A 19330-nucleotide genomic window follows, 5' to 3' on the forward strand; every position below is an offset into this window, starting at 1 on the left:
CTGCTCTATTTCAAGATGGTAGACCGGTTGCTTTTGAAAGTAAAAAGCTAGACGACACTTAATCTCGTTGGCCAACCCTTGAGAAGGAGCTTTATGCTGTGATTTATGCTCTCAAGGTTTGGAGACATTATTTATATGGCTCCAAGTTTGTGGTATTGACTGATCAACAATCAATCAAGTATGTGTGTGATGCGGATGATTTGAGAGGAAGGAAAGCTCGTTGGGTGGAGTTAATACAAGATTTTGATTTTGAGATCCGTTATCGGAAAGGGTCCATGAATAGTATTGCAAATGCGCTTAGTCGAATTCGAGAGGTGAATACTTTGTCGTTTAGCGAGATTTCTACTGACTTATTTCAGTCATTGAGAGGGCTTTGTAGGACTGATAGTTATTTTGGTCCATTTTGGCAGAAGATCCAGGACGGGAGCTCATTGATTGACCAAGACTCGGTGAGACTGAGCAGTCTACTATTTAGGCTGCAAGAGGCCAGTGGATGATTCGGAATGGTTTACTATTCCGTAATGACAAATTTGTGTACCACAGATCCCGGACATTAGGTCCAAGATTCTTAAGGAGTGTCACGATGCCCCTTCTGCTGGACACCTTGGGGTACACAGGACGTTATCATTAGTGAAACACACTTTTTATTGGCCGAAGATGAAAGAGTATGTAGAAGATTATGTTCTCAAGTGTCAAATTTGTCAGGCAAATAAAGCTGAACGCTTTAGACAGGCTGGGTTGTTGCATCCTTTGCAAATCCCAGGTAATAAATGGGAAAGCATTTCCATGGATTTTATTACCGGATTGCCAAGAACACATCAAGGCCACGATTCTATTTGGGTTGTGGTAGATCGCTTGACAAAAATGGCTAGATTTTTACCGACCCGGAAGACTATTATAGCTACGCAATTAGCACGGCAGTTTATCGAGCAATTGTTTAGACTGTACGGGTTACCGCAGGACATAGTCAGTGATAGGGACTCTAAGCTTACGAGTGATTTTGGAAACTTGTTTTTGAGAAGTTGGAAACAACTTTGAATTTGAGTTCCTCAGATTATCCTCAATCTGATGGCCAGACTGAAAGAGTGAATCAGATTTTGGAGGATATGCTTCGAGCATATGTATCCAAAAGACAGAGTTCATGGGAGGATTATCTTCCTATGTTAGAATTTGCATATAACAGTACTAAGCATACGAGTACAGGGTTTAGTCCTTTCATGCTTATGTATGGTTTTCAACCTAGATCACCTGTTACAGTAGGATTCTCAGGACTTCAGCATGATGCAGCACGTAATTTTTTGCAAGATATGCAGGAAATGTTACAAGTTGCGAAGGAATCTATTAGAAGTGCTCAAGATCGAGACAGGTTTTATTCTAATAGACATCGTTCACCCAGAGAGTTCTCTGAAGGAACGATGGTGTATTTGCGAGTTCCGAAAGATTCCGAGACTTTACGGACAGGTCGATCTCCGAAATTATCCCCTAGATATTGTGGACCATTTCGTGTTACACGACGGATTGGTTCAGTTGCGTATGAATTGGATTTGCCTTCTCATGTGAAAATTCATCCTGTATTTCATGTCAGTAGACTTAAGAAAGTACTGGGTGGAGCAGATCAGTTAGTTACTCCTCAAGAAATTATAGATGTCGAGGACATGACATTTGTTCCGCACGAACTTGAAAAGATTCTTGGATTTCGTGAATGAAGATTGCGTAATGCGTGAATGGGAGAGAGAATTAGGGTTAGAGTTCATGTGGGAGACATACACAGAGAAACAAGGGAGAGAGAGAGAGAGAGAGAGTTGTGGGGATAAGTCAACTCATGATATGAGTGTGTGACTCTCCTATCACACATGTATATTGCACTAGTACACAGTGTGCACTTAGTACATTAAAAGTACTAAGTGTACTATGTACTATAACTTATGGGCTTGTACACACTATAAGGGTGGGCATAATGCCTTTACCCCAACAACCTCCCACTTAAAGGCAAAGTGCCCTTAAATGAAGGAAAAGAAAAATCAGCATGTACATGATAATATACAAGGCCATATCAAGGCTGAAACTGGCCTCATCCAATGCCCATCAAGGTTGAAACTGGCCTCATCCAATGCCCATCAAGTGTCTGCAATGAGCAAACCGCTCCGGAGGCAAACTCTTTGTCAACAGATCAGCCGGGTTGTCATCCGTATGAATCTTAACAAGCTGAATTCGCTTGTTCTCTATCACCTCTCTGATGAAGTGATACTTCACATCCACATGCTTCGTCTTTGCATGAAAGACAGGGTTCTTTTGCCAACTGGATGGCACTCTGACTATCACAATGCAACAATGGAATATCCCCTGCATAGCCCAAATCAACCACTAACCGAGATAGCCATAATGCCTCCTTGCAAGCCTCTGTGGCTGCAATATACTCGGCCTCTGTAGTAGATAAGGCAGTGCACTTCTGCATCCTGGATATCCATGACACAGCACCTCCTGTGAATGTAAACACATAACCGGTAGTAGACTTCCGGTTATCTGGATGACCGGCATGATCCGAATCCGTGTAACCATGCACTAATGCATCCTGTTTGCCAAAACAAATGCACATATCCTGTGTGCCCTTCAGGTATCTCATGACACCTTTCACTGCTTCCCAATGCTTCTTGCCAGGTTTGGCCATGTATCTAGAAACCACTCCCACTGCAAATGCAATGTCCGGCCTAGTAGCAACCATGGCATACATGAGACTGCCACAAGCTGAAGCATACGGAATCTTGGCCATATCAGCCCTCTCACTATCTGACTGTGGGCTGTCCATAGCACTGAGTTTCACATATGGAGGCAAAGGAGTACTAGTCTTCTTCCCCCCGTCCATATTGAACCTCTGCAAAACTTTGCCAATGTATTCCTTCTGAGACAAATACAACACATGCTGATTTCTGTCCCGAAGTATCCGCATACCCAAAATGTGATTTGCATCACCCAAATCCTTCATATCAAAGGTTTGATGCAGCCTCTTCTTCAAGGTATCCATCTCCTTACGAGATTTCCCGGCAATCAACATATCATCAACATACAAGATGAGGATCAATAGACTGCCATCCAAAGCTTTTTTGGTGTACAAGCAGTGATCTATGTCACTCCTCCTGAATTCCTGTGATTTCATGAATGTATCAAATTTATGATACCATTCCCATGGTGCCTGTTTGAGCCCATAAAGACTCTTTTTCAGCTTGCATACAAGCTTCTCCTTTCCACTCATTGCATAACCCTCTGGTTGTTGCATATATATCTCCTCATGGAGATCACCGTGAAGAAAAGCAGTCTTCACATCCATCTGAATCAAGTCCAGATCATCATGTGCAACCAAAGCTAACACAGCTCTAAGTGTGGTCATTTTGACCACTGGAGAGAAGATCTCATCAAAGTCCACACCATATTCCTGCTTGAAGCCCTTAGCCACTAACCTGGCTTTGTATCTTGGCTTTGCATTTGGTGCAACTTTGAGCCTGTAAACCCACTTGCATGGCAAAACTTTCTTGCCTGTAGGCAAATGCACCAACTTCCATGTTCCATTTTTGTGCAGAGAATCCATCTCTGACTTCATGGCACGCTCCCAAAGAGCCTTGTCTGCCCTCTGTAAAGCCTCCTTATAACATGAGGGCTCCCCACAGTCAGTGAGCATCAAGTAGTCAACCCCTGGAACAAACCTGTTAGGGGCTCTGGAGGGTCTAGTGGACCTCCGTACCCAATGACCATCATTTGCAGGTTGCTGTCCAGCCTGCATATCACCCATTGGTGGCTCCTGTTCCATGCCATAAGGCTGAAAAATCATGCCCGGTATCTCCTCTAACTGTGGTATATCCATACGGATATCTTCTGCCATCTCTGGCTGTCCATTTGGACCATTTTCAGCACCATTTAAGGGCTGGTTTTGCTGCTGTAATGGCTGATTTACAGCCCTTGGTTGTTGTCCATGATGTCCATCATCATCAAAAATGACTCTGCCACGCTCCTGTTGCCTTGCAGGCTCCTTATACATGCATGTTTCATAAAAAATGACATCATTGCTGCGTATAATCTTTCTATTCACGGGATCTCAAAGTCTATACCCCATTTCACCTCTGTCACCATATCCTAGGAATATGCATTTGTGAGACTTGGGATCAAGTTTGGTGCGCATTTCCCTGCGTATGTGCACGTACGCAACGCAACCAAACACTCTCAAGTGCTTGTATGACGGAGGCTTCCCTGTCCATACTTCCTCTGGCACTTTCCCACCAAGCCTCGTGTTAGGTGACCTGTTTATAAGGTGAACGGCTGTCATAACAGCTTCAGCCCAAAAACCATGAGGTAACACAGCATGTGACAACATAGAACGGACCTTCTCCTGAATGGTCCTGTTCATCCTCTCTGCTGTCCCGTTTTGTGGAGGATCATAAGGAGTAGAGAGCTCCCTCTTGATGCCTTTAGCATCACAAAAGTCCTGAAACTGTTTGGACATATACTCTCCACCATTGTCGGAACGCAAAGCCTTCAGTGTTTTGCCAGTTTGATTCTCAACAAGAGCAACAAACTTCTCAAACACTGAGAATGTATCACTCTTCAAACGAAGAGGATAAACCCACACCTTGCGTGTGGCATCATCAATAAAAGACACAAAATATTTTGCCCCTCCCAAAGAAAGCTGAGGCATCTCACATACATCTGTATGCACAAGCTCTAACTGAGCATCTTTCTGTCCAAGAGCTTTCTTGTGGGGGGACTGCAGTTGCCTGCCATATATACAATGCTCACAAAACTGAAAACTTGAAAACTTTAGAGAAGGCAAGTAACCCAAACGAGACAATTGCTCCATTCCTTTGACACTCATGTGTCCCAACCGGCTATGCCACATAGAGATTTCCGGCAGCTCGGTTGCATTTACATTAGCATGGTGACAAACACCTGCATGCATGAAGTAAAGAGTGTCCACCTTAGAGCCTCTGGCAACAACCAGTGAGCCCTTACTAATTTTCCACTTTCCACGACCAAATGTGGTAACATAATCAGCATCATCAAGCTGTCCAGTAGAAAGCAGATTCTTCTTGATCTCAGGCACATGCCTGACATCATGGAGCATAAGCTGTGAGCCATCTGAAAACACAAGCCTCACATCACCTCTGCCAAGAATCTTGCATGCATGGTTATCACCCAAATAAACCACTCCTTCATTGCCAACAGTATACCTGACAAACAAGTCTCTGCAACCTGTGACATGAAAGGAGGCACCTGAATCAATGATCCATGAGTGCATACCATGACCACCTGTAAGAAGTGAATGGGCATCAAGTGAAGACGCAAATAGGACCTCATCCTCACTGTCACCTGCATGTGACACATTGATTTCTTCAATTTTGACTCCACTTTTGCCCTTTGGCTTTACATCTTTGGCTTCATCTTTGTCTTTGTCTTTGCCTTTTCCCTTTTCCTTTTGATCATTTTTCCATTTGTAGCATTGTTTTTTGATGTGTCCCTTCTTGCCACAATAATGGCATTCCAAGTCCTTTTTGGAGCGAGACTTGCTCCTTCCCCGTTCTTGGCTTTTACCCCTTTGCTGGGATCTCCCACGTGCATTCATTGCATTGGACTTTCCAACAGAGTTGTTTTTCCTGTTCATCTCCTCTTGAAGGAGAGCACCCTCAACATCTGCATATGACAGCATAGCATTCGAATTGCTAGTGGCTGTCCTAAATGTGTCCCAACTCTCTGGCAAAGTGCATAAGAGAAAAGTGGCTTTGAACTCATCGTCCATTGCCAACTTTTGATTTATAACTTGGCTGACAATACCATTAAACTCATTGAGGTGGGCTGCCATAGACGCCCCTTCCTTCATCTGAAGACCTATGAGTTTCTTCAACCAATACACTTTGCTTGAGGCACTTTGCTGGGCATACAAGTCTTGCAATCTCTGCCACATTCCCCAAGCTGTCTTCTCTTCACGAATGCTGAAAAGTAAAGAGTCTGACACAGACAACATGATAGTAGATCTTGCCAGCTCATCCATATCTTCCCACTCTTCAGCAGTAAGAGAAGTGGGCTTTACACCCCTTTCTTTGATGGGCTTGTGCTGCTTCTTCTGGAGCAACACATTATAGCACTGGGTTTGCCAAATATCATAGTTATGTGAGCCTTCAAGCTTCTTGATGTGAAGCAATGAAGAGCTCTCACCTGTGGTTGCCATAGCAATATGCAACCTGTCAATGCCTGACCCCTTGCAAAATGTGCAAACACTGCACCAAAAGCACACAAAGTGCTCACAGTTGTTCTCCCAAACTTTGTCTCCCACTGCGGAAGCAAGAATGCAACTTTTCTCCCACTGTATGTGATGAAAACACCAAAATCTGGTTGCTGCAGATTTAGGACAGCACCTTAAATGTGCTCTGTTGCCCTTCCAAAGTACTGTACAGCAGTACTAAGTGCTCACCAATGATGTACCAAACCTGTACCGGCAAGTACAGCAGCTGAAATTGAACCTTTTGCTCACTCAAATCAGTGTATAGCCATGCCAAAACTTGTACAAAGCTGTACCAAATCTGTACCAGCAGGTACAGTAGCAATAAATGCTCTCCTGGCTGTCCAAATGAGTGAAAATCAGACTTTTGCAGTCCCGAACACTGCATACAACAGTCCCGAACAGAAATTGGGCAAAAGCCCCTTGACTGCAAGCTGATTTCTGAGGATTCAAGGCATAAATGTCTTGCTTGCTGCTTTGCCAAGCTCAACAAGCATACGATCTTGAAAAGCCCCTTGATTTAAGATCAATTTTTGATCATACATGGTACATTGACACACATGAAGGCATCCAGAGTCTTCATAATGCTTCCCCCTGACCACATATACATCCAATACATGAAAGCCCCTTGATTTACAGGCACATTGAGTGCTTGATAGGCATCAACACATTGCCCAAAGCATCAAATGCGATTCCTTGATTTGCACTGCAATTTGCTGCAATTTTGCCCGAATGTGCGATTTCTCACATCATACAGCATGTATGAGTGCTTAATTGCACAATTACATCAAAAGCCCCAAATTTCGACATCCAATTTCCTGCAAATTGATCCTGATTGTGACCAATGTCACCCAATTTTGCCAATTTTGCTCAGAAATTGAGCAATTCGGCACCTGTACCTGCTCAATTGATTGAATTGTACTTGCTCAATTGCAAATCCCAAAAAAAATTGAAGCAGAATACCTTGTAATTCCTGATTTTACCTCCCTCGCCCCCTCCTCCTCCCCCCCGCCCGCCTCAGCTCCCCGGGAGGCCCTGGCAGTCCCCTGGCGTTCACCTGCAGTCAGGAGGGCTCTGACCACCGATCTTGATCGAGCACTCCAGAGGAGACTTACCATGCCGATTCGGGCTTCACGGATATCATCTATCCGCAGTCGGCTGAGTCGCCTCGGCACTAGACAGCGCTCGGAGGCTTTTGATTACTCCTTCACACGGCTTTTTGGAGCAGAGGGCCCCCATGAGGATACCTCCGGCCCGCGGGGAGGAGGCACTTGATTCAGCGGTGGTCTTCTCGTTCCCTCTCTGTGGCCCATGTGACCGAGAGTGGACTCTGGAGCTCGCTCTTAGCACCTTGAAGACTGAGGCAGTTGAGTTTTCTCACCATGTGAGCGATCTGGAGGTGACAGATGTGATAGGCCGACTATGGGAGTTGGCTCATTTTTTCTTGGATCCCGGAAGTGTGGGCGCCTCAGGGATTCGTCATTTGGTCGTTCGCATAGTGGCAAACCTAGCACGCGACCCTGGATATGTATGTATACACGAGGTTGCTCTGTTTGAGCGGGAGGCAGTCGCCATGGGTCACAGCCACTGGCGCCTGATCCGTGATTCTTGCAGTACACCGGGTGGGCAGATTCGCAGCTGCTCGGATGGGGACTACTCTCCATCCAAGCCGCTTGCGAAGGCCCGCCGTACGGCTGAGACAGCATCCACCTCAGCAGGTCATCCATGAGGATCATCTCATGGAATGTACAGGGCCTTGGCGGAGCACATTTTATACGCTATCGTGGTTGCTTGAGGCAGGAGCTTCAGAGATGCCTGGTTGGTGGCAGCATTGATATTTTGATGATGCAGGAGCACCACTTGGGTGAGAGCAGGATCCGGAGATATGGTTCGGTGATGCCTGGTAGATGGGACACCTTTTGGTCTGCAGGGTTTGGTCCTTTGGGTGGACAGGGAGGAGTATGCATGGTCATTGCAGATGTATGGCGGCAGGCCATCGTGGACTGAGGGATCATTGTGCCTGGTAAAGCACAGTATGTCATTCTGAGGATGCATGATGAGCTATTGGGCGTGCTCAATGTCTATGCGCCCAACCATGCTAGTGCCAGAGCGGAGTTTTGGACCTAGGTTACAGATGCATTGCCATAGGCCGCACATTGGTGTGTCGGGGGAGACTTCAACATGCTTGAGGACCCGGCCGATAGGGTGGGAGGCAGTCATGTTACAGCTTGGGAGCGATTTTGCATGTCACTGAGGATCACGGAGCTTGCAGCTTGGGAGCGATTTTGCATGTCACTGAGGATCACTGATGCATGGCAGCATGGGGCCTTCTCCCGTTCTCAGGACAGTCTTAGTTTCTCTCGGTCGGATCGCCGGCAGGGAGGGACTAATCTATCACGGATTGATCGCTTTTATGTGGGCGATTGGTTAGGGGAGCGAGGAGGCTCCGTCGGCATTCTCGCTAGCACCTCATTTTCAGATCATGCGCCAGTTATTTTGACATTTGAGGAGAGGTCACGGGAGCCCAGCTTGTAGTTGAGGATCCCAGAGAGGGTACTTACAGATCCTAGTCTCGTTGAGGGCATTGAGAGGATCTGGCATGATAGTCAGTGCTCTGACCAGGATGCAGCAGGCCAGTGTGCCTAGGGACTCATCGAGCTTAGTTCTTTTCTGCACGCTGCAGCTTTGACACGGTTGGGGGAGATTCGCGAGCGGGAGCATCGGCTGAGACGCAGCCTTGCTTCGCTTCAGCGCCTTCAGGAGTAGCAGCCTACATGTGAGTGGGTGGCGTCCCAGCTGAGCCAGGCACGCCAGGAGGTTAGAGAGGCAGAGGAGTAGAGACATGAGTTTTACTATCGTCGCAAGGCCTCTCAGTGGACGCAGCTTGGTGATAGAGTGACTGGGGAGTTTTTTGAGATTACTGGACCCCGCCATGCTCGAGTAGGAGTCCGTCAGCTTGGAAGGCCGGATGGATCGGTAGCTACTGAGCCTGGGGAGATCAGAGCCATTGCCACTGGATTCTATAGAGACCTGCTTTCAGCGGAGCCAGCCACTGAGGATCGGGATGCTTGCAGACAGACTGTGTGGGCCCAGAGGAGGGTCACAGATCGTATGCGCACAGTTCTTGGTGCGCCTCTTTCAGAGGTTGAGCTTGCTGATGCCTTGAGGGTCCTGCCGCGACATAGTTGCCCAAGGGAGGACGGACTGACGCCTGCCTTTTTTATGCGCTATTGGGACCTTTTGGGGCCAGGCCTCCGCAGGGGCTTTCAGTATGTTTTGGACACTGGCGTGATGCCACAGAGCTTTTCAGAGGGCTTGATCTTTCTTACCCCCAAGGGGGAGGGAGTATCAGATGATATTCGGCATTGGAGACCTATTACGATCCTCAATATTGTCTACAAGGTCTTAGCAAAGGCCTTGAGTTTGAGGATCCAGCCCTTCCTGGGGGAGTTGATTCATGCTACCCAGACAGGATTCGTCAAGGAGCGCAGTATCCTTGACAATATTTTCACCTTCTGGGAGGCGACGGTTCGAGCTAGATTTCTTGGTGAGGACTCGGTCGTGATGCTTCTCGATTTTGAGAAGGCATACGATAGAGTCGATTGGGGTTTCTTAGAAGGCACTATGCTTCGCCTGGGCTTTGAGCTAGGTTGGATTAGAGGGATGGCGGCTCTGTATTCCACAGCTCGTAGCCAGGTGTTGATTGCAGGAGGACGGGGGCCGAGTTTTGAGCTGACCAGATCAGTCCATGAGGGGTGTCCCCTCGCCCCTTTTCTTTTTCTCTTCTTTGCGGAGGCTATGAGCATGTATTTGACGGTAGAGGAGGTTGGTTTGAGAGGACTCCAGCTCCCAGTCCGGGGGGAGGACCTGCTCGATGCTGAGTTTGCTGACGACACGGGCTTATTTTTGCATGGCCAAGAGGCCAATCTTCTTCGGGCAGAGCAGTCGCTCCAGGTTTTTAGTGCAGCTTCGGGAGCATTGATCAATTGGCGCAAGACAGTGGCCTTTTGGATCAGCAGCGCTCCCACTCCGGCATGGAGCCCGGACCCCGGTTTTAGATGGATTCCTCCTGGCACACCAGTGCGGTATTTGGGATGCCAGATTGGACTAGATTTGTCACCTGAGCAGCAGATTGCCCCGCTTCTTCTGAGCATCCGGAAGAAGCTTTGGTATTGGAGTATAGCTCGACTATCCTTGGCTGGGAGGGTGGTGGTGGCAAATCAGGTGCTGTTAGCGACCATGTGGTACATTACGTCTTGCTGGATCTTCTCAAGCTCTTGCATCAGCCAGGTACAGAGGCTGATCAGGAACTTTCTTTGGTCTAGGCGGGACGGTCAGCCAGCCCGGGCAAAGGTTGCATGGGCAGTTATTACACTTCCGCTGGCTCAGGGAGGCTTGGGCATTATAGATCCAGTCGATCAGAGTAGAGCCTTATTGGGGAAGCTTATTGTTCGGGGGCTGCTTCCAGGCGTTGAGCCTTGGAAAGAGCTTCTCTTGCAGCGGCTGCAGGCTCGGGCTCCCCCAGCAGGGGGCACTTGGGCACCAAAGATTCGATGGATCTTCATAGAGATGATGAGGACAGGCCTCAGTAGAGGATGGGAGGACAGATTTGCTTTGAGCATCCTGAGAGCTTGGGAGCTGCTGAGACCGGGGCTCTCTCAGCGACCTCCTTCTTGTGTTGAGGAGCGGGCCAGACAGCCGCTCATCTGGAGCCCAGCGGTTCGCACAGAGCAGGGTCATATGCTGGGTTCTCGGCCTCGTCTAGCCTGGGGACCTTTGGCGGCAGGCCCAGCACGTAGTTTTGGAGACTGGCAGGCCTTCTGCAGTCTCCCAGAGGAGATTCAGGTGGAGAGGCTGAGTCACTTCAGAGGGGGGTTGATTATGAGGGATGATATTCAGGAGGCACTCACAGAGGAGTGGTTCACGCCTATCGAGCTAGTGGCCCCACGGTGGATGGGAGCCTTTACACAGTTGGAGATCCTGATTGCTGTCCGAGCTTGCACTGAGGATGGCAGATGCCTCTACTATGAGATTCAGGATGAGGGTAGACTTCAGAGAGTGGAGGTGGAGTCGCCTTTGGTTGCAGAGTGCACCTTTCAGAGGATTCGGGTAGTGGCCGCCGCTTCTCGGAAGTGGCATATTGACCCAGACCCTGCAGATGTGCTCCCGGATTGGCGCATATGGGCATATGCAGCGCGCCCCTTGGCCCGGCTACAGTGGGACCCTGGGGAGTACGAGTGGCATGATCCTTATGCATCCCTTGAGGCCACAGAGATCACCTTTTTCCAGTATACTGTTCGGCTGGGGCGGCATATTTTGACGGCGAGGAGGATGGTCTCTCCAGCTGCAGCGGGGCACTGGCGGCTACAGGGACTTTCACAGGAGTTCCTGGAGGATTTTTGGGCCCGGCTTTGGGCTAGTCGACAAGCTCGCAGGATCTCGACTTTCCAGTGGGGCTGGTCGCCCACAGGGGCTCAGCAGTTGGCACCTGGCTTGTTTTCAGCGGTCTTCCGGCGGCCTACGTCCGATGCGGCCACCCTATGGAGAAACAGAGACATTGCCTATGGGATTGCCCTCAGGCGCAGCAGATTTGGCTGCGGATGCTGCGTATTCTGGCCCCCTTCTCTCCAGAGGGTATGCTTACGTGGGGTGCCGCTGCTTGGTCGACTTCGTCAGGGCCTGCTATGGGCTATGAGATGGAGCAGGACAGTCAGGCCATCAGATTCATTAGGGGCCAGCCTCGCCTTGTTCCGTCACCGGATTTCTCGTCCGCCAGCTGGACACAGGAGAGGGATTTACGATGGGAGCTCCTCAGCAGCCTCACCATCTGGTTCACCTGGAGGGCCCGGTGTTTCAGGGCCTTTGAGGGGAGACTGGAGCCACCAGCAGAGACTGTACGGGGGATTTGGCAGGAGTTGATCCACACCCTGCGAGGACAGTATGACCGCATCCGGGGCGACTTGGATGAGGCGATCTTGCGGCGCCAGGCCTTTCACACCACCTGGCGTAGCGGCCCCTTCTATACCCTACATGCGGGATCCCCCCGTTGGCATTACAGGCCACCTGTTTGGCTTTTCCCCCCTCCTATTGTATGATTTAGCCCCTCAGTTCTTTGTAGTGATGCTTGTATTTTGCAGCACCTAGGGAGAGTCTCTCGGGCTGCCTTGCTTTGTTCACTGCTCTGTTTTTCTTGTGAGCAGGAGAGGATCTTTTGTAGCCCTACGGGCGTTTTTATATAACTAATGAAAGGATCTTTTCTCGGGAAAAAAAAAAAACTTTTACACCAACAAGTGCAATATACTTACCACCTGTTCACATGCAACAAAACTTGTCAAAAGACAGAGCAAACTTCACGACTCACTGGCAGGCGTCCCTGCTCAGTAAGTGACACGTCAAGCAGGCAAACACAAAAATACAAGTCATGCGAAAACAGTTTCAAACATGCAAAACATGAGTGCATGTGCAAATAGTATCATGGACATATCTCCCGTTCATGGAACAAGTACGAAATATCTGTCGGGCACAAAAATGGCATGACATAAAACATAAATCTTGGTCTTCCTATGGAGTGACAGTCCCATAGGCAAGACACGGCACAAATACTGGTCCTTCCATGGCGTGACAATCCCATGGATAGAACACAGTCTAGGTCATACACGGGTGGCACCAGTCTGGCTCCCGTCCATATACGACACCATCCTGCTAACACACGGGTGGCACCAATCTGGCTCCCGTCCATGTCAAGCAAAAATACTGGCCTCTTCACATGAGACACCGGCCTGGCCTCAAGTGAACGAGACACACAACTGGAGATGGACCAAATGGTCGGCCAATTGGTGACACCATGTGCCTGGGGAATAGGAGTGGCTCACCTTGCCAAGTAACCACATCCCTGTCTCAAGGTGAACACCCTGAGAACCTAAAGGAAACACTTGTACACCAGCAAAACTATGCTGAACTAGCACAAACTCATAGACCCCCTCTTCTGTCGAGAAAGGACTAACTGTCTTCCACACACCTCAAGGATGTGAATCCAAGTGTGCACCCATGAGTCTGAAAACTCTGACAAAGCAAAGATTGGGCGAGCAAGGGCTCAAGGCCATGTGGGAAGTCACCATTCTTGGAAAAGAACACTTGCCTCCACTGCCTCCAAAAACGCTGATGAGATAATGCAAAAAACACTGTTGTAACCAGCCGGCAGCACGTGTACCAAGAAGAAGAGACGGAAGAGGAAAACACAGCACCTTCAGCACCTCCTCTAGGGGAAAACGCAGCCATGCTGCCCAGCACCCCCTTTGGAGAAAAACGCTGCCATGCTGCCCAGCATCTCCTTTGGAGAAAAAAACACTGAAATCCTTCTGTCTCAAAAAAACGCCAGAACACCTTCTGTAGAAGAGCTTCAACCTGGTGCTCTGATACCATGTCAAAAGTGCGCAGCGGAAAGCGTGAGACATAGGCAGAGAGAGAGAAAACGAATCTGCATAATGATGAAGAAGCAATGATACAAACAGCCCTGTGCAAGGGGTGGTCCCCGCCGTACGTGAGGGCATGATGAGCAACTCCCTTGAGGGAGGACCCGGGCCTGGAAGCCCCTGTGAAGATGTCTACAAATGAGTAAGAGCCTGGCCTTATATAGCCCCTACTGGAGCTGGCCGACTTGCTCTAGAAAAAAAAGACCCACGACTAGACAAAATAAACATGTGAGTGGCCAACCCTACAACCAAGGGCCCTGAACAGATGGAAAAAATATGGTGCTGCCCGGGATAAATCTGCGCACCCCTGATACACAACTTGGGCACACTACCAGGAGATGAATAATGCTCACAACTATCTCATATATCACCAAGTGCTGAAGCCAATCAAGGGGCCAGGACAGCCAAGAAGAAGCTAATGCAAGGGTGGATTTTGCAAGTCAAGGGTAGAAGGTTGAGGTTCAGTCTTTTATTTCAGATTTTGCATCATTCTAATAAAAGCAAATACACCATCTGTGGTGGGGGCCCTACAGAGGGTATTTGGGACCCAATACTGTGTCCTCTTCTCCCTCTCTCTCTCTCTCTCTCTCTCTCTCTCTATTTTCTGCACATCTATATTCAATTTTTGTGCGTTATTCTCGTCGTGAAAAGTGTGCTGATTTCTGAGCATTGAAGTTACCGATCTCCCCCGAAGCGTCCACATGTTACATTGTAGCCATCATTTGGGAACCCGAATGGATGAATTAGCTAGGGTTCAAGGGAACAAAATTACTATACCATGAAAATCCTACAACACTCTCATACAACTCTTTGTGAGATTCTATTTTCAACCTACTCAAAAGTTGCTCACAAAATAAAAAACAAATGTATGCTCCACACAAAAACGAATGATCAGAAAATGAAATTCCAGACATGGCTAAGCATTCAAAGCAAAGATATAATTCAAAAAAAAAAAAACAATAGGTAAAATATAGGGCATCACAAGGTTTCCCGAGTGTGATCATCAGATGCTTCCATAAGCTGTAAACAACTAATATTTATCTAAGATCATTATTGGGTAAAGGTGTTGATGGTGGCTCCCAACTCACTATATGATGTCTAGTTGTGTGAGCCATCAAGAAAGTTTTCCCAATTGTGTGATGAGCCACTTCCAACACTTGCTATCACAGGATCTTTTCACTCAAGGGAAGGAGGCTGTTTCTTGGCTGCTTATTTACTGTCACCATATCTAACAAGCAGCTGCTCTCTTGTCTCTGTGTAGCTTGTGCCTACAAAGGCGAAGGGGTTCACTCCCAAGAAATATGATGTCATCTTTATTGCACCCGATGGCCAGGAGGTACAGTCAAAGTGGCATCTTCAACGTTACCTCAAGGCTCATCCTGATGGCCCTGCAATTTCAGAGTTCATCTGGAGTTCAGGTATACATTATGATGAAAAAAGGTTAATGGTCTTGAGTATTTAGCACCTGAGGTTGATTTTTTAACTAGCATTTTGTCTACCAGGAGACAAGACACCTGTAAGGCGATCAGCAAGGTTTTCTACAAGAGAAGGCAATGAGAATGAAGAAAGCACACCAAAAAAGCAGGGCAAGCGGAATGCCTCAGAAATTGATGGAGATTCTACAGGGGATGATCAAGCCACAACTCCCCTTCGAAAGCGTGCAAAAAAAGCTGGTAGATTTTCTGGTTTGGTTGACAAGGGTGCTGCTCCAGATGCTGTGGATGATACAGGAAATGATGAAGTCATGCATGACTTGCAAGATAAAACCACGATGCTTGGTGATGGTGCAGCTCAGGATGGAACACTTAATGGTGAGCTTCACATAAGTGAAGGCAATGACAAGAAAGTTATGGAAGACCAAGCAAGTAAAGCGACTGTTTCAGAAAAGCCTGCTGAGAAGCAAGTGGAGGATGCAAGCTTAACCCCCGTGGAAGAAAATATGGTATTAGAAGTGACAGAGCAATCCGAACGAGTTGTAACAAAATCGGCAGCAGAGGGTGTGAAACAACATGAGGTTGAACTCAAGGTGTTTGTGGAAACTTATCCACCTTCTGGTGAGCTGAAGGATGATAAGGTTTCCATGGAAGCTCAGGAGCTTTCAGGATGCATTGGTCACGAGTTTGTGGTGCAGGAGCAACGGGGTCGAAATTCCAGAGATAAGGATGTTCCTGACCCTCCCTCCATGAACAGTGATGAGGTAACAGTTGATTCTCCTGTCGTACAGGAGCTCATGGAGGGCAGTGACAAAACTTTGGAGCCATTTATTCAAAAAGAAGAGCAGGAAAGTCTGCTCAACAGTCACAATTCTCCTCTGAGGGTGGAGCAAGGCCAAGAAAAGAAAACCTTGGGGGAATCAAATCACTCTCCTGTACCTGTTAGAGTGGCTTATTGCTAGTCTCCCTTTTGTTTGATTCTTTTAAGTTATGACTACTGTTCTACTGGTGGTGGTCCTTGCTAAGTAGTACAAGGCTGGTTTAGACCGAGACATTACATACTCTTAATGGTGTACATTCAATAACTCACCCAAGCTGCAGGATTGTTTCACATGAATACGGAGAAATATGGTCTGGAAGTATGTATTCTCTTTCTAGTATTCTTTCTAACTTGGTCTTTGATTGACGTGTCCACATGGTGAACACTTGTGTAGTGTGACATGCTTTTGTTATTGCTAAGTTACACATGCATGCATGTAAGTGTGCGAATCCGTGCGCCAAATGCGATGAGCGTATGTAGTCCAGTTTGAGTGTTCGTGGAGCTGTCTTTGTGTACCTCTTGGTTTAAGTCCTATGTTGAAAGACTGCTATGGTGTTCTAGCTCCCTTTAGGCTGTTTGCAATGTTTCTTTTTGTTTAGTATGCATGGGTACCATTGCTAGGCCTGGATTGTTTGATTGCTCCTCTAGTTTCGCAATGGTAAGACAGGTGTATGGGAAGCTTCTTTTGTGTATTGTGTGACATGATGGTAAATGTTACTGTTGCATGACCAGCTATCCTTAGTGTGTGCATGCGCGTGCTGTAGTGGGAGCTTTCATCATGGCTGACTCTGCCCACCATGGGAAAAGTGAAAAATGTTGGTTTATTTTATAAAGACAACTAAGGATACCCTTTTGCACGAGCATGCTCTTACTCTTCGGTTGTGAGTGGGGATATGATCGCATGTAGTCCATGCAGCGCATGATAAAGTTGACATTTGAAGCTCTCTCTCTCTCTCTCTCTCACACACACACACACACACACACACACACACACACGCACGCGCGCGCGCGCATGCGTGCGCGCATGCGCACAACACGCACACACACAGCCCTACACCTACACACTTGTGTTGAGAGAGAGAGAGAGAGAGTCTACTAAAAACCCAATGGGCCACAGAGAGAGCATCTACTAAAAACCCAATGGGCCAATGAGACCAAAGTGAGACAATAATATCCGTGGCATACTCATCATAGAATTATAACAAATCTAAACTATCTCAATGGATTGATACAAAACTGTCCATGGAAATTCATGGAATACAAGGAACATGAAACATGAAACATGAAACATGAGAGGAGCATCAACCCCCTATAGATGGCATCCCACTCTCCAAAATATCAAGCATGGGGCTAATGAGTATGGCCTCCCTCAGTTACGTCATGTGGAAAGGTAGCTCGATGGCAATGTAGCATGTCTTGGATCTGGTGTTGATGAGGAGATCATGGTTGAGGTCCAAGGGGTCGGGGGTGTGGGGCACGTTGGAATGTGGAGGCCCGCGGCGTGTCTAAGGTAACTCCTCTTGGGTGAGGTGGATCGACAACAGCCTGAGGTGGGTCTACGGGATCCATTGTATGGGTGTCCTCCTCCTAGGTCTTGAAGAAGTTGGTGATGGTTGGTTGGTGAGGGAGGGGTTGGGGGGCGAGGGTTGAAGCTCTCTCAAGACAGTGTCCCTTTGACCGCGTGGAGCTCGAGCAAGAAGAGCCTTGGTGTTCGAGAAGTCAATGATCTTGGAAAGTGGGTCAAATCCCTCATGGTATACTAGGCAGCAACATATGTAATGCTCCTTTGTCTCAACCTTTGTGGCACAATTGGTAGATCCTCTCCTCCCTAGGTCTCCGTATGAGCTCCTCGGCTCTGAAGACGTGCTCAGCTCTCCTGTCTCCATTGTGAGGTGGTGGGATGAAACTCGTATCTACAGGTAGCCGGTTGTTGTTGGATGAATCCATCCTCAATGAGGCTGAGGAAGTGATCTCTGTAGAGGTGCATCTTCGGTAGGAGCTCCGAAGATGTGATCTATGTGCAGTGGGTGTAGTGGTTGAGAAGATCTAACTGGATAACCCGGTTGGTGTCCTCATGAGGAAGGTGGAGAAAAGGACAGTCCAAACTGTACTGAAGGGGTGTGAGGCAGCTCGTATCCTGAAAACCAATGCATTTCCCACACTACGAGGATTGCCATTAATCATATTAGAGTTGATCACAATGTTTAAAATACGCTTTATACATTTATTTTTCTTCGTTGTTCAAGTAAAGAGCTTACCTTAGCCTTGCCGAAGCATGTGTCGTTGTTCAAATAAAGAGCTTACCTTAGCCTTGTCATTAATCATATTAGAGTTGATCACAATGTTTAAAATATGCTTTATATATTTATTTTTATTTGTTGTTCAAGTAAAGCATTTACCTTAGCCTTGCCGAAGCATGTGTCGTTGGGTCTTGCCTTTGAGCCGCAAATGCAACTTCCCATTAGCTCGTCCATTGCATCCTCACTCCATTGGTCGCACTGGAATGCTTCTTGCCAAAGGGGTGAAGGGAGAGCTCTCAATGCCTAGATGGAGGCAAGAAGAGACGGTCTTTTGTGATAGTTCTTTCTCATAAAAGACAATGGAAGGAAGCTAATGCAAGATCTGTTCATTTCCTCCCAAAGCTCCCCACTTGAGGTGGAGTCGAAGGAGGCTAGCCTTCTTAATAGGGGAGCACTTTGTTGAGTGCCAGTCATTTACTGGGATCGAAGGCTTGGTTGGTTTGAGGAGGTGTGGTTCGATGCACTATAGCTATGATTGAATCTGTCGTTTTTAACAATTTAGTCCACATTGGGTTCGCATATCAAAGATCCCTGTTTGTGTTTCTGGATCAGGTTTAAAAATGGTTTCAGACATTTTTTAAAGAAGTTTTTTTTGGCTTTGTGTTTTGCTCCAATGGTACTCAAATAGGCTTACAACCTGCCATACCATACTTGGACGACATGTCCAAGCCTAACCATCTCTGTAACAACAAAATGTCATGAGGTGATCTCACCATCTTTATACCCCCAATAAATATCGCAGCTCATTCAAATCCTTCATCTCAAACTTTTACATCAAAAGCATACTGACATCATTTATGTCAGTATCGCTGTCACCAGTGCTAATCAAGTCATCCAGATAAATGACTAGTATCATGATTCTTTTGTATGTCTTTTTCACATAAAGTAAAAAAGACAGATAGACTAATATATTTAAATGTCTTTTTCACATAAAGTAAAAAATCTACATTGGATATCTGAAATCTAATGGTAACAAGATACTTCTCGATCTTGTTTGACCATGCTCTGGGTACCTGCTTCAAGCTATACAAGGCTTTACATAA

At 47.3% G+C, this 19330-nt stretch overlaps 1 protein-coding gene across 2 annotated transcripts in view; it reads left to right on the plus strand.

The window, feature by feature from the left end:
• The window catches only part of LOC147621455 (uncharacterized), a 41669-nt gene extending 25270 nt beyond the window's left edge, over window positions 1–16399 (plus strand). The window contains exons 2-4 of one of the 2 annotated variants that reach the window (XM_086824194.1): window positions 14996–15152; window positions 15237–15407; window positions 15525–16399. In XM_086824194.1, the coding sequence (XP_086680320.1) occupies window positions 14996–15152; window positions 15237–15407; window positions 15525–16129 (933 nt within the window). In that variant the 3' untranslated portion in view covers window positions 16130–16399. Of the gene's footprint in view, window positions 1–14995; window positions 15153–15236 lie in introns of both variants that reach the window. The other variant, XM_086824193.1, reaches the window with a different exon arrangement.
• Window positions 16400–19330: the final 2931 nt, after the last annotated feature.

This window comes from Cibotium barometz, chromosome 30, assembly GCF_041138505.1.
Source record: "Cibotium barometz isolate CiBa-2024 chromosome 30, ASM4113850v1, whole genome shotgun sequence".
Classification (NCBI taxonomy): Eukaryota; Viridiplantae; Streptophyta; class Polypodiopsida; order Cyatheales; family Cibotiaceae; genus Cibotium; species Cibotium barometz.